This window comes from Neolamprologus multifasciatus, chromosome 5 (assembly GCF_963576455.1).
Source record: "Neolamprologus multifasciatus chromosome 5, fNeoMul1.2, whole genome shotgun sequence".
NCBI lineage: Eukaryota > Metazoa > Chordata > Actinopteri > Cichliformes > Cichlidae > Neolamprologus > Neolamprologus multifasciatus.
In genome coordinates, this window is record NC_140443.1 from 37,617,070 (window position 1) to 37,633,105 (window position 16,036).

The window sequence follows — 16,036 nt, forward strand, 5'->3', positions numbered from 1 at the left end:
TTTCACTTGCTGAATACGGGACAGGACTTGACTGGGGGAAAGAAAAGGGAGAAAGAAAGAGGGAAAGAAAAACAGTTGAGAAGAGGGACGGGGGAGAAGGGCAAAAAACAAAAACCAACAGAATAAGCAGAAAAAAAAAAAAATACATATATCGATCACCTGGATCACCTGGTGAGAAAGAAAAAAGAAAACAAGCAGAAGAAAACGAGAGTAATACAATAAACCACATCACAATGATATATGGGAATATGACAGTAAATACTAAATATTAAACATTATTGTGCAGCACGTAAGATCGACAGCACAGTGTGCATTGAGGTAGGAGCCAAAAAGGGTGTAGTTTGTGTGTGTGATCACCCGTGTGTACACCTGTGAGCATGGACGCGCTTGTTTTCTTAAAAGGTTCCCTCATGTAATGATCTGCTAGAGGGTGTGGGGGGCCACTGCCCCGTCCTCCAGGGCATGAAGCAGGTATGGAGGAGATCAAAACTCCAGGCATCCAGAGGCCCCCAGAACACAAGAGACCAAGGAAGACCAACAGAGGGGCAGCCGTGCCACCGTCCCAGAAAGAGCTGAGGAGAGTCCCAGATGAGGGGTCACCCAGCAGCCACGGAGCAGAAGCCAGGGGGGGCTGCAGTGACATGCCCGTGAGCTCCGCCGGCAGCCAGCTGTGCCTGAGTGACCGAGCCCCAGGCCGAGAGGCCGGGGGCACCCCACCTCCGAAGTGGCCCAAGCGAGCCCCAGGCTCCAGGCCCCGATAAGCAGCCGCCAAGGAGTGAGCCGGTGTGTACCCGGACGCCCACCCCCGGACACAAAGAACCACCAATGCCCCGATGTCTGAGGGAGTCCGCCCCCGGCAGGGGAAGTGGTGGGGGGAGATAGGCCTCCAAACCTTGGAGGGCCTGAGCTGTCCTCAGAGAGGTGGCATCTGATACCCAACCTGACATATAGACACAGACATACAGGCACACACAGATATCAAACAATCCATTCCCACCCTCATGCTCTCATATGCACTTACTCCACACTCAACCAACGTGGAGACAGACATAAAGAGACGCTGTACACACAATCACACTCCCCAAGCGTACTCTACGAACCGGGTCTAGGTACCCTTGCCCCTGGAGGGGGGAACTGCACCCAGACCCAGGTTGTGTTACCCTTTTTCCCTGCGGTGGGGAGAAGCCGGACCGCCCCGACTCCGCAGCAGCAGGGAGGCCCCACATTCCGGATCCCAGTCGGACGGCCAACTCCTCCTCCTAGCCCCCCTGCTCCAGCAGAAAGCAGAGAACGAGGGTGAGAGAAGACTCCTAACCTCCCCCCAGGAGGGCATGGAGCTACCTGCCAGAGAGCAGCAGGTAAGCGCATAGTCCCTCCTGCTAGCCCTCAATGTCTACGTGTATTTAAAATTGAGAGGTGGGCAACGACGCCGGGGGTGAGGTGTACACCCCTGATGGTAATTGGGATTCCGGTGTAGCGTGCCCACCCCCAAGATCCTATATGTATGTGTAATGAGAGTGTGAGTAATGTGAATGTCTAAGTTGCGGGATAAAATTGAGGCAGAGGCAGCCAGAAGGGGACAGAGGGGGGGGTTACCTCCTCTGCACCCTGGTGACACACCCCTACTCCAAGGCCCTGCATGTGTGGGTGGTTGTGGTGGAGCGGGAAGAGGGAGGCAGCTGGAGATGGGGAGGGAAGGAAGGGAGGGGCAAGTGACCCCTCCCTGGGGCCAGCTCCCCCGCTGACCCCAGTAGGCACCCCCATACTCCGCGACCCGCCAGGCAGGGGGGCCCAGGCCCATCTGAACCGGGGCCCAGTGCAGCGGCGCCGCCCGGCCCCACAAGAGCCCGGGGCAGTCCACCCAACCCCACAACAGAGGAAAACTGCAACCCACCCCATCATCCACTCATCTTCCAGACTACATAAGACAATAGACGCCCAGGCTGAGATCTTCCTCCACCTCTCCTGTATCTCCCCCTCTTGCAGAGAGAGTTCCTGAGAGAGGAAAGCTCTGCAAGATGTGACAACCCCCCCCCCCCCCCCCCCCCCCCCCCCCCCCCCCCCCCCCCCCCCCCCCCCCCCCCCCAACCACCAGTTGAAGAGCCCCCCAGGTGGCTCGGCGCACCGGCGGGCACCCCGCGCCAGTGGCGGGCCCCCATATACCCACCGGCCCACAACCCCGGCAACACACCAACCAGGACCCAGGCCCCCGAGGCCCGGCCAGGGCCCCAGGCCAGAGCCGGGACCGCCCCCCAGAACCTCACGCCCGTCCCGGACCCACCCAGGGGCAGCCAGGCTACCAGGTCAGTAACCCCCGTCCGTCAGCACAGACCCTCCCCTAGCCCTGCTGCACGTAGCCACGAGGAAGCCGTCAATAGAGCCAACAGAGCCCCTAATTGGCCATGACCGCTACCCCGGGTTGAGCCCCCCAAGGAAGATGCTCCCGGGGAACCCCCCGACGCCCTAAGCCCGACCCTACCCCCACACCAATCACAACAGTGAAGGCGAGACCAAAATATGACCCCCCACCCCACTAGGTGATGGAGCTGATCAGAGGAGCCCAGAGCGATTGATCTGATGTGGTGGCAGAGGCTGTATCAAGACTAATGTAATCTAATAGATAATTTCTATATTGGTTAGAATTTAAGATTGTTTTTATTTTTCCAGTTCATGAGGACTGTTTTCTTGGCTATGCATAGGGCAGTGAAAACCATATGGGCTATATTCTTTTCTGAAGTGACATTATCTAAGCTGCCCAACAACACACTAAGGGGGAAGTTGGAATGTTACATTTCAGACACTTTGATAAGTCTTCACTATCTCTCGCGCCAAAACTTCTGAACTGGTGGACAGAACCAAAGAGCGTGGATATAATTGTCCGGTGAATTGGTTTGGCAGTGTGAGCAGTTGTTGGTAGATGCAAAGCCCATCTTGAACATCCGATGACCTGTATAGTGCACTCTATGTAGTATTTTGTATTGAATTAATTGAAGACTGGGATTTCTGATTAGATGAAAGGTTTTTAAGCAAATCTGAGACCAGAAGTTTTGGTCTAAGTTAACTGATAATCCGCTTCCCATTTTGCAATAGGAAGTGATATTGATTCATCTGTTTTAGAAAGCATTCTGTATATTTTGGATAGTAATTTGGGGGTTTTAAGAGTAAAAAATTGAACCACACTTGGTGGTGTTTGTAGTTCAACTTGACCCGGTTTAAATTCTTTTTTATTATGGATTTAATTTGTTGATATTCTAAAAATCTTTTCTTGTTGATCCCATATTGTGTAACTAGTCTGTCAAATGAAATAAATTCTGTTCTTTCTAGTATATGTTCTACATATTTGATTCCTTTACCATTCCAATCTGAAAAGTTTATCATATTATTGTTTTGTAATATGTCAGGGTTGTTCCAGATAGGTGTACGTTTGCATGGGATTAATGAAGACTCTGTCAACTTCAGAAACTCCCACCATGCTGTCAGAGAAGAGCTGATGTTGATGCTTTTGAAGCATTCATGTCGTTGGATGTTTGAGCTGATAAATGGTAGATCTGAAATCTCTAGATTATTGTAAAGTGCTTGTTCTACATCTAGCCAAGGTTCATCTAAGAGGGTATGTTTTAGCCTTCCTGAGATAAACAGAAGCCTGTTGGCTAAGAAGTAGTGCTGAAAGTTAGGTAGTTCTAATCCTCCTTTATCCTTGGTCTTTTGTAGTGTTTTTAAGCTTATACGTGGGGGCTTATTTTTCCAAAGGAATTTGGACATATATGAATCTAGAGATCTGAACCAATCTTGCGGCGGTTTAGTTGGGATCATTGAGAATAAATAATTTATTTTTGGTAATACCATCATTTTTATAGCAGCAACCCTTCCCATGAGTGATATGGGTAGACATTTCCATCTAGCCAGATCACCTTCTACTTTCTTTAAAAGTGGGGTATGGTTTAATTTAGTTAGATCTGCAAGCTTGGGAGAAATATTAATACCTAAATATTTTATATTTCCAGATTGCAGTGGAGTAGAAGAGGAATTATGGAAGCAACAATTAATAGGAAGGACTGTAGATTTTGACCAGTTAATTGAGTAATCTGATATTCTTGCAAAAGAGTTTATCAATTCAATCACCCCAGAGATATTGGTTTTGTGAATTTTGGAGAAAGAGTAACACATCATCAGCATAAGGCTGATTTTATTTTTCTACGTTCTTGCATTTTATGCCCTTAATTGCTGAATTCTGTCTAATTGCTGCTGCTAGTGGTTCGATAAAAATTGCAAACAGTGAAGGGGAGAGTGGGCATCCCTGCCTGGTGGCCCCTCAGGAGACATAAGCTGGAGGATGTCTGGTCATTTGTTCTGACACAAGCTGTTGGGGAATTATATAATATTTTTAACCAGTTGATGAAAGAAGATCCAAAACCAAATTTGTGTAAAGTTGCAAATAGAAATTTCCAGTTAACTCTGTCAAACGCTTTTTTCTGCATCTAAGGAAAATATTGTAGTTTCAAGGTTTTTACTGTATGAGTAGTCTATCAAATTAAGTAATCTACGTGTAGTTGTTGATGAGTGCCTACGTTTTATGAAACCAGTTTGGTCAGGATGAATTAAGAGGGGGGTTATTTTCTCTAGTCTCTTCGAGAGAGCTTTGCAGATTATTTTGAGGTCTACATTAATAAGGATATTGGACGATAGCTTGAGGGATATACAGGGTCTTTGCCTGGTTTTAGCAGGAGATTAATGTTTGCAGAATTCATATTTGATGGAAGTCTGCCCTTTTCTTGATTTCTAACAACGTTCTGTAAAAAACTGGTGCTAGAATCGTCCAGAATTCTTTGTAGAATTCTGCAGGAAAGCCGTCTGGACCTGGAGCCTTATTATTGGACATATTTATCAGGGCTTCCTGGAGTTCACCTGATGTCAGTGGCGAATCCAGTGCCATTGCTTGAGAGTCTAAATAATTTTGGGAGAGTTATGTTGTCTAAAATTGATCAATTTCCTTTTTTAGATGGGTTTATTTGTGGTGAATACAACGTTTATAGAAATCCCTGAAAATGTTGTTTATTTGTTTCGGTTCATATATTGTGTTCCCAGATGAATCTTGAACAGCACATATAGTTGTTTTTTCTTTATTTATTTTTAACTGTGTTTGCTAGAAATTGACCGGATTTATTACTATGTTCATAATTTTGTAAGCGTAGTCTTTGTACTAAGAATTTTGTTTTTTCTATCAATTATCTCATTTAATTCTAGTTTTGTTTGCGTATTTTGGTTCAATGTTTCCTGATCTTGGTGGGACGCGTAGGCTTCTTCTAGTGATTTGATGTTTTTTTTCTAATTCCTGAATATTTTTGTTTTCTTTTTCTTTTTATGTGATGAGAAAGAAATTATTTTACCTCTCATCACAGCTTTCTCCCTGCTTCCCATAAAACAGAAGCTGATGTTCCGGGAGTGTCATTAAAGTCTAAATATGAAGTCCACTCTTTTTTAAAATATTTAATAAAGTCTTCATCTTTAAGCAGTGATGTATTAAATCTCCAGTTTTTACTTGGCATAGTATTATTCTTGTGCATTAGTGTTAAAGATACAGGAGCATGATCGCTGACAACTATAGGGTGATCTCAGTGTCTGAAACGTCACTCAGCAGTGAGCTGCTGACCAAAAAATAATCTAGACGAGAGTAGGAGTGATAACATGTGAAAAAAAAAGTATATTCCTTACTGGTGGGGTGAAAGGGAGCGCCATGCATCGCAAAGGACCAAAGTCGCTCATATACTGTTTGATTATATTTGTGGACTGCTAATTACGCTGAGTTCCTGCTGTATTGAGGCCTATCCATTTCTTCATTCAGTCCAAGGTTGAGGTCGCCTCCAAGCACAAGTGTGCCATCTAAGTGTTCAGAGAGTGCACTGAAAAAACCGTGAAAGAATGGAGGGATCATCAACATTTGGACCATATACACTTACAATACATAGCTTTTTATCAAGTATAGATAGTTTAATGATTAAGAATCTGCCCTCTGGATCTATAACTGTATCGAGTACTGTGAAATTAATTTTTTTATGGATTAAATTGCTACTCCCCTTTGTCTAGAATTATAACAGGCTGAGAACACATTAGGAAACTCAGGTGTTTTAAGTTCATTCGAACCTCTAAGAGGTCTGTGGGTCTCTTGTAAAAGGACAACATCTGCCTGTAGTTTTTTGAGTTGGTTAAATATTTTTAACCTCTTTTCTCTGGAGCCAGCTCCATTTACATTCCATGTAACGAATCTTAGTGCACCCATAGATGTCTGTGTATAACTAGGGGTGTACTCTGTGTGTGTCGCTTAGACAGGTGGAGAGAATACATCACTTGTTCATAAATAAGGAGAGGGAGAGAGAGAGAAAAAATGTGTGGCGAGATGCTCCCCGAGTCTGACTATGTGTTTGCATATTTACTAATATGAGTATGCTTGGCTTAAGTGTGTGTATCCTGTAGGTCTGTGTGCACTGTCTGACTGATGTAAATGTGCTGCCGTTGAGCGCATGACTGTGCGTGATCGTGCAGTGAGTAAGTGTCGAAATAAATGATGTTGTTTGTGGATGAGTGTGGAAGCAGGTGATCGAAGCAGTGAAAGAAAAAAAGAAAGAAACCAAGGACGAGGGTGAGCAGCATAAAAACAAGAGGGGGAAAAGAGAGAAAAAAAAAACGAGAAGAGAGAAAAGAAACGTAAACATTCCAATTAAATCACTGACGGAGAGTGACGGTGTTAATACTGCTATGAAATCACACTTAAGATGCGATTTGATACCGGTAAGTTAAACAAATGTTAATCCAAGTTAGTGTGAGTGGATAGGGAAAGGGGTGTAGCGGATTCTTATCTGGTCTGAAGTTAATACAGCCACGGAGTGATGTTGGGGTAACGGTGGAGCTGTCCGTCCACGTACAGCCGGTCCACAGCGATGACAGCGCGGGAGCCTTTCTGGATGAAGCCGCGTCGAATTGGGAAGAGGACCCTGCGTCGTTCCAGGATCTCTTTGGGGAAACTTGATCGTTCACGCTGAAGTCCGTTCCTTTTAATTTCCTGCCGCGGCTTTTCACATGTTGCTTTTGTTTGAAGTGGCCGAATTTGGCCACGATAGGACGTGGTCTCCCGGCCGTAGCCCGAATGGGGCCGAGGCGATGCACCCTATCGAAGACGATGTTCTTCACCGTGTCCTCCGGCAGCTTCAGGTGGGTTTTGATGAAGCTTTTTACCGTGGTCTCCGCGTCCTCTCCAGCGGCTTCTGGAATACCAGAAAATACTAGATTATCACGCATGCTACGAGCTTGTAGATCAATAACCGTTTCTTTTATTTTTTTATTTTCTCTATTGAGCTGGGTAACATTTTCTGTGAGAGATTTCACCGACTCCCTTAGCATGGCATTTTCAGCAGCGAGCGTTTCCACTTGCTGCTGGCTGAACTCCAGGGATTCTCGCAAGCATTTAAATTCCCGGTGAAGAATCTCCACCAGGGACAGCCTTGCGTCAAAAACTGGACAATCGCTTGTCGATTGACTCCAGTATGTCGGCAATATCTTTGCCAGCTGCGATGTTGTGCCGGGGGAATCTGCCGGGCGTTGTCTTTTCGACGACGGCGTCTCAGATTTGGCCGGGGAAGCTGCACTCTGGGCCTTCTTCATCACGAGATCCTGAAAGCACTGATCAATATAATCTTGGAGAGCCTCTAAAACTCTCCCCGTTGTTCTCCAGGGTGTTGGAGATAATTTAGACAAATATTGTTAGTTATGAGACAATTGATAAGTGTATTTGGTAATACTGAGCTTAAAGAAATTTGTTCAAATCTAAACTACCATTTGCTTTAATTTTCCGCCAAAATCTCCGGCGTCTGACATCAGTTACAACATTAGTCGCTTACCTTGACTGTCACTTCCGCTTACCTCTGCCGTGCGCACATTTTAGTTTACACTGTTATGTGTGATTAATCTTTTGTTTTCTGAGTTAGCTTTACTCTAAAAATACTCTTAGTATTTTTTAAAGCAAGTAAGCCCTGATCAGATGACCTCAAAGACCTGCTGGGGACATCGAGCTGTAGCAGATCAGAGATGTAGGCTGGTGCCAGTCCGTGCACAGCTCTGTAGGTCAAGACCAGGATCTTAAAATCGACTCTAAATTCAACAGGAAGCCAGTGTAGCTGAGATAACAACGGTGTCACATGTGAATACTTGGAGGATTTTGTCAACAGCGTAGCTGCCAGCGTTTGCACAACCTGCAGACGATCCAGAGAACCTTTGCTTAGACACATAAACAGCGAATTACAATAATCCAAGCGTGACGAAATAAATGCATGTATAGCAATCTGCAGTTCAGAGCGAGATAAAACCGGGCTTAGCCACATTTCTTAAATGATAAAAACAAGGCCGAACCAGAGATTTCACATGCCAAGTTGTCCAAAGTATTTGCTCGTCCACCTGAATAGTTCTCAACTCTTTTGGGAAGGCTTTCTGCAAGGTTTAGGAGTTTGTTAACAAGAATTTTTGACCAGTCTTCCAGAAGTGCATTTGTGAGATGTTGCATGAGAAGGCCTGGCTCACAGCCTCTGCTCTAACTCATCCCAAAGGTATTCTGTCAAGTTTAAGTTAAGTTTAACTCTGTGCAGGCCAGTCAAGTTCTTCCACACCAAATTAACTCCTCCATTTATACACTTTGTTTTGTGCACTGGTGCACAGTCATAGTGGAAGAAGAAGGGGCAATCCCCAAACTGTTCCACAAAGTTGGGAGCATGAAGTTGTCAGAAATGTTTTGATATGCTAGAGCGTTAGGAGTTCCTTCCACTGGAAGTGGGGCGGTGAGCACAACCACTGAAAATAACCAACTACACCTGACACAGTGCAGTGAGACAAGCATCGTTGTCCTGGCAACTGCCAACCCCAGACTGATGCTTTGGATTTCCAGAAAGAGAAGCACGATTAATCGTGCCAGAGAGCACAACACCACTGCTCTAGTTTCCAGTGGTGGTGTGCTTTAGACCAGTACATTGCAACTCTTTACACTGTGCTTTGTGATGTAAGGCTTGAATGCAGCTGGTTGGCCATGGACTCAAATCCCACGAAGCTCTCTACACACTGTTTGTTGGCTCATTTGAAAGCTACATGAAATGTGGAGGTCTGTAGTGACTGACTGTGCAGACAGTTAACGACCTGCCTCAGCATCCACTGATCTTACTCTGATATTAAGTTGCCTGCCACTCCATGGCTGAATTGCTGACATTCCCCATCCCTTCCACTTTGTTATAATGCCTAACGGCAGACAGTGGAATATTTATTAGCAAGGAGATTTTCACAGCTTCCTTTGTAGCAAAGATGATGTATCATATCTCTGAGCTCCTGAAAGTGACTAATTCTTTGTTGTTGTTGGTGTTTGATGTTATATACCTGTGGCCACGAGAGTGATTGGAACTCCTGAATTACATTATTTGGATGGGTGGGTGAATACTTCTGGCAGTTTGTTAATTTTGAGTACACTGCCCCCTCGATTTTCTACTTGTTCCTGTTCAGGTTGTCTGCCAAGGTATATACAGTGGGGCAAAAAAGTATTTAGTCAGCCACCGATTGTGCAAGTTCCCCCACTTAAAATGATGACAGAGGCCAGTAATTTGCACCAGAGGTACACTTCAACTGTGAGAGACAGAATGTGAAAAAAAAAATCCATGAATTCACATGGTAGGATTTGTAAAGAATTTATTCGTAAATCAGGGTGGAAAATAAGTATTTGGTCAATAACAAAAATACAACTCAATACTTTGTAACATAACCTTTGTTGGCAATAACAGAGGTCAAACGTTTACTATAGGTCTTTACCAGGTTTGCACACACAGTAGCTGGTATTTTGGCCCATTCCTCCATGCAGATCTTCTCAAGAGCAGTGATGTTTTGGGGCTGTCGCCGAACAACACGGACTTTCAACTCCCGCCACAGATTTTCTATGGGGTTGAGGTCTGGAGACTGGCTAGGCCACTCCAGGACTTTCAAATGCTTCTTACGGAGCCACTCCTTTGTTGCCCGGGCGGTGTGTTTTGGATCATTGTCATGTTGGAAGACCCAGCCTCGTTTCATCTTCAAAGTTCTCACTGATGGAAGGAGGTTTTGGCTCAAAATCTCACGATACTTGGCCCCATTCATTCTGTCCTTAACACGGATCAGTCGTCCTGTCCCCCTTGGCAGAAAAACAGCCCCATAGCATGATGTTTCCACCCCCATGCTTCACAGTAGGTATGGTGTTCTTGGGATGCAACTCAGTATTCTTCTTCCTCCAAACACGACGAGTTGAGTTTTATACCAAAAAGTTCTACTTTGGTTTCATCTGACCACATGACATTCTCCCAATCCTCTGCTGTATCATCCATGTGCTCTCTGGCAAACTTCAGACGGGCCTGGACATGCACTGGCTTCAGCAGCGGAACACGTCTGGCACTGCGGGATTTGATTCCCTGCCGTTGTAGTGTGTTACTGATGGTGACCTTTGTTACTTTGGTCCCAGCTCTCTGCAGGTCATTCACCAGGTCCCCCCGTGTGGTTCTGGGATCTTTGCTCACCGTTCTCATGATCATTTTGACCCCACGGGATGAGATCTTGCGTGGAGCCCCAGATCGAGGGAGATTATCAGTGGTCTTGTATGTCTTCCATTTTCTGATGATTGCTCCCACAGTTGATTTTTTCACACCAAGCTGCTTGCCTATTGTAGATTCACTCTTCCCAGTCTGGTGCAGGTCTACAATTCTTTTCCTGGTGTCCTTCGAAAGCTCTTTGGTCTTGGCCATGGCGGAGTTTGGAGTCTGACTGGTTGAGGCTGTGGACAGGTGTCTTTTATACAGATGATGAGGTCAAACAGGTGCCATTCATACAGGTAACGAGTGGGGGACAGAAAAGCTTCTTACAGAAGACGTTACAGGTCTGTGAGAGCCAGGGATTTTCCTTGTTTGAGGTGACCAAATACTTATTTTCCACCCTGATTTACGAATAAATTCTTTACAAATCCTACCATGTGAATTCATGGATTTTTTTTTCACATTCTGTCTCTCACAGTTGAAGTGTACCTCTGGTGCAAATTACTGACCTCTGTCATCATTTTAAGTGGGGGAACTTGCACAATCGGTGGCTGACTAAATACTTTTTTGCCCCACTGTATGTCACGGCATATATGTTGGCTCCTTCCTTCAGAGGTCAACACAGTGGATCTTCTGTCTCCATCTAAGCTTAGTCTTAGGTTACTGTTTTGTCTCACCAACTGCATGTCAATTTTTACTACATAAATCTTCTGTTACCTTCATCTTTTCCTTCTAGTTGGCAGCTCCATATTCAACAATTGTCATGTATCGCTGTGCGGCAGGCAGGAGTTGGACCCAAAATGCAGACACTCAGGCACGAGGTTTAAACACAAAGAACTCAGCTTTATTTGCTGGCGGGAGAAAGGCGTACAAAGTAAACTAAACTGGAAACTCAAACGAAACTCACAAACTAAACTCACAAGGGAGACACAGGGAGATCCACACAGCAAGAGGGACGACGCGACACTGACTCAGAGAAACACGGGGTTTAAATACACTGGGAAGTAACGAGGGGAATGAGACACAGAAGGAGAGCACAGCTGGGGGAAATCAGAACTGACGAGACAGGGAGCAAAGTAGGATACACTCACATGAGACACAGACCTTCAAAGTAAAACAGGAAGACGCAAACTAGACTAGGGGAGACAGAGCAACTAAGAAACACAGACAACACCAACAACAAAGAGACACAGAGGGGAGCTACTAAATACTCAGAGAACTAAACAGAATACAAGAAAACCAAACAAAGACACTACACTAAAGAATAAGCTGGGACAACAAAGTGAACTAAGAACATAATACAAAAATCACAGAGGCACAAGAACTCAAAACACTGGGTCACTGACCCAGGACCGTGACAACAATATTTCCCTAATATATCCACCGTTCCTTCTGAGAGCGAGACGCGACAGGGGAAAAGGTTAATAGTGAATTGTATGTGAGGTTGGAAGGTCCAGAATCTCTTTATTATTGAACAGTGCCTGTTCTATGTCTACACGGGGGTTTATCTTTTCGAAGGAATTAAGAAATGAAGGACTCCAGACATCCCAGGAGGTTGATTCTGTTCATCTGGACGTAGAGTGGGAGAAATGCGTCGTCACTCATCCAGTGACTTCTTCAGTCTCAGCTGACTGCAGGTTTCCCCAACCTTAAACAGGACATTTGAACAACTGACACCAGCCCACTGAAGGAACAAGGAAGGAATGAGGAAGTGAACGAGGTCTTTCACTACCAGGTTCTGCAGCTTCATGCAGGTTGGCCTGGTATTGGCACTGAATGATTGATTTATTTTGAACTTGACTAAAATAACAACAAAATACACTTTAAACAATGATGAGACAAAGGAAGGGTTGGTACAAACAGACTTAAAGGTAAACTCATTTGATCCTCCTCAATATACAACATACATGTATAATTACATACAATTATATAAGTCTACAAACAGATATCACGCATAAAAATTAATGAAGCTAAATGTTGGGTTTAATTGTCCGTAGAACAAATGAAATGTTTTGAATAAAAAAGGATCGACTCATATCTCAAATCAGGCAACAAAGTATGGATCTCGTTTACAGTGACAGAGTTTTTCCCTTCCTTCCTCTCCCTCCTTTATACATCAAATATAATTACCATTATATAAACAATCATATATCTGTCTATACATACACATTTATATACCTAAATACGTATATACAAAGGAGGGGGAGAAACCCCACCCCCCTCCCCCCACCCCACCTGCCCAGACCAATGTGTATAATCTTGGAGCAGATATGGGAGGAGGCCATCCCTCCCAGTTTACTTATTAAAGTGATCTATAAAGGCCAGATTAGGTAAAACTGTTTAACATGATCTCTCAATGAAAACTTTTCTCCAACTGTAGATGATACATTGTGTCTCTTAACAAAGCAGAGTCAGTTGGGGGGGCTTTATTTTTCCAGTTTAGAAGTATAAGGCATCTTGCAAGCAATGTTATAAAACTCAAAGCACAAATTTGTTTATTATTTAAGTCTTTAACTGTAGCTACACCAAAAAGTGCCATCACTGGGTCTGGGGGGAGCTGTTTTTTAAAAATATCAGACAAAGTTTTAAATATTTTAGACCAGTAGGTGGCGATATTAGGACATGTCTAAAACATACATCGATCACATCTTGAGTCCGCCCCTGGAAACATCCTTGAGACCTTCAGTTTAGACAGATGGAGCCTGTGCAGGACCTTAAACTGTAGTCTGTGCCTGCAGCAGACAGAAGTGAGTGAACCAGTTCTTGTGCCTTAGTCCATTGATCTTCAGTGATGTTAGCCAGTTCTTCACTCCAAGCATTTCTCAAGTGGTCCAGTGTAGTTGTTCTGTCTATTTGCAAAATTTGGTTGTAGATCCTGGAAATAGCTCCTTTCTTTAGCGGGTTCATCAGGAACAGGTCGTCTGAAACTAGCTTTTGTGGTTCATTGGGAAAGGATGGAAACGTTTCTAGGTTGGCCTTTCTTAGTGTTCTCTTTCATTCAGCTGTAAACAATCTCAGCACCTGCTCGCCATAAGGTAGAATATGTTTTTCTTTTTTTCTTCCCTCATTGCTTCAAACCTACAGCAGAACCCATTCAACACGTCAGGGAGGGAGACGTCCTACACTTATGGTCTTATTTTATAGTCTTTTAAGCCTGAATCTACTGCAATTTGCACACCTGAATGCTACAGACTAGCAAACTGCCAAAACATGTATTTTACTGAGGTGGTTGATAATCAGTTGATCAGGTGCGTTTGATTAGCACCTGGCTGCTACTTACCCTCTTAACTCCTGTGGTGAACAGTGAGAGTGTACTTAATTTTTCACATATTTTTTTATGATACATAAAGCCTTAGAATTGAAAGAGGATGTAGTTTTGACCATGACTTTACCAAGTCTGAACTCCAATCACACTTTTTACAGCTTTAACCACTATTTACACTATTTACTCTTTTATGGTAGCAGTGCTCAGTGACAAAAAAAAAGCTTTATTTACATTTTTTTAAATGGATACATTAATATTCACTAATATTCAATTTCATGTGGATTCTATTGTTTCGATGAGTGGATTTGGACAATTATCCAGCCACTGTGGACCCCGGCACTGGAACGTAGGAAGGAGCGCTGAAGAGAAATATAAACGTATGGTCTATATACTTATAGAAAATACAATTTTAATCCTTTCAACTTTTGTTGTATGACAAAGAGACACACATATACCATTGTTGTATGTTTCAAACGAATGAAATCCAATCCACAAACATTAGTAACTGGTGATTGCTCATTTTTATTCAATAGGGCACAAAGTCTGCATGTTTCTGATAGTTTGCCCACAAGAATCTTTCCTGTATTCATGCAGTTATTTCATAATATTTGACGACCTTATATTTCTTGTGCAAATTTAGGTCACTGATTTAAATAATTGTTAGATAATCTAATAAATATTTTAACACATTTTATTTTTATAAATGTTAATAAAGGAATTTTTCTCACTCAATCTGTAAACTTATATAGAAAATCATTCAGACTGTTAATTCAGCCCCTTTAGCAACTACATTTGACTCTTCTGGAGTATTCTACAAGATTTTTACACTTTGATACCCAGGAGGGAACAAACTGCCAGACTCAAAGAAACTTTAGCTATGAAGCCTGATGACACAAAAAAACCTAGTTAAGCTGTTTCGACATAAATGCCAGAAGGGTCTTTATTTTCAAATACTAGATTCAGGCAAAAGTGAAGTCAATCTACTTGGCCCTGAAAATCTGTGAAGCACAGTGTCCAAATACAGGTACTACACAGATTCTATAAAACAGTACTGCTGTAAGGAACCGTGATTACTTTTTCAAGCACGTCCTCTGTGTTCATTAAAGAAATGTCAGTGACTGCCTTCTTTCATCTGTACAATACTGCTGACCTGAAAAACATTCACTGTGTAGCTTTTATATTTCAGCAACTAGTCAGATTTCCTTTGGTTGACTTGGTTGGTTGATATACATAATTCAGCAAAGATTTTGAGGATTTAATAGACATATAATCAAATTAAGTCAAATACAATACAATTATATTTTTTATTATATTTCACATTGCAGATGTTATCTTTATGTTCATGGCGGTGCTGCCTTTATTGAATTACTGACATCATTGGTTTTTCCATTCAGGTTTCTAGAGCTGTTTCCTCAGATCTGAAGCTTCTGCTGCCATTTCTTCCTCTGATCTCCACGTGGATGGTGTGTCCTTATCCTCCCGATCGTGGTTTTGTAACTACAAAGACAATGAAGATGTATTAACTAGTCCATGGAAATGCATTGAGATATCAACTGTTACTGGGTTTAAAAGATGTTTACAGACTGCAGATTTTCTTCTTCAAAACTGTGAGACCACTCTCAGTTCAGTATGGAGACCCAGTGATCAGTTTTTGCTTGCACATCAATCTGATCCACTAAATTAAAATTGAGAAACTCATCATAATGAATTTGTTCCTCAACTTGTTTGTACTTGTCACTCTATTTTCTTTTATTGTTTATAGAAAAAAGCGAGAGCATCTGTAAGAAGATTCAAAATATCAATTAAATAGTTACACTTAGCGCATCAGGTCAACACAGTGATTTATAATATGTAAAACCTAAACAGCTGGTGGAGCTTGCACTTCAGAACTTGCTTGTCTTGTGAATTGTGAACTGCAAAGTGGTCACTTCCTGTCTGAAAAATATGACATGGTTATTTAAAAGAATCTAGTTTCATACTGCACTCATAGGGATAGGCTATTCATACTCATGTAATAATCTGTCTCCTGGTATCTCTACCACACTCTTGAGACTGCTTGGAGACACAGGCCACATGTACACGAGTATTTTTGAAAACAAAGCTTTTTCTATGCGTTTGGGGATTGGGATGAGTTTCACTGAGAACTGAGAAATTCCTCCAAGAACATCAGCTTGGTTTAATGTTGACTTTG

At 43.2% G+C, this 16,036-nt stretch overlaps 2 protein-coding genes across 4 annotated transcripts in view; one reads left to right on the plus strand and one right to left on the minus strand.

Moving 5' to 3' along the window:
• The window catches only part of sypl2a (synaptophysin-like 2a), a 495,265-nt gene that overhangs the window by 370,579 nt on the left and 108,650 nt on the right, over positions 1-16,036 (plus strand). The window lies entirely within an intron of this gene.
• fhit (fragile histidine triad diadenosine triphosphatase) overlaps positions 12,672-16,036 on the minus strand; it is a 126,615-nt gene continuing 123,250 nt past the window's right edge. For all 3 annotated transcript variants that reach the window (XM_085159113.1, XM_085159111.1, XM_085159112.1), the window contains one exon: positions 12,672-15,342. In XM_085159113.1, the coding sequence (XP_085015239.1) occupies positions 15,244-15,342 (99 nt within the window). In that variant the 3' untranslated portion in view covers positions 12,672-15,243. The remainder of the gene's footprint in view (positions 15,343-16,036) is intronic.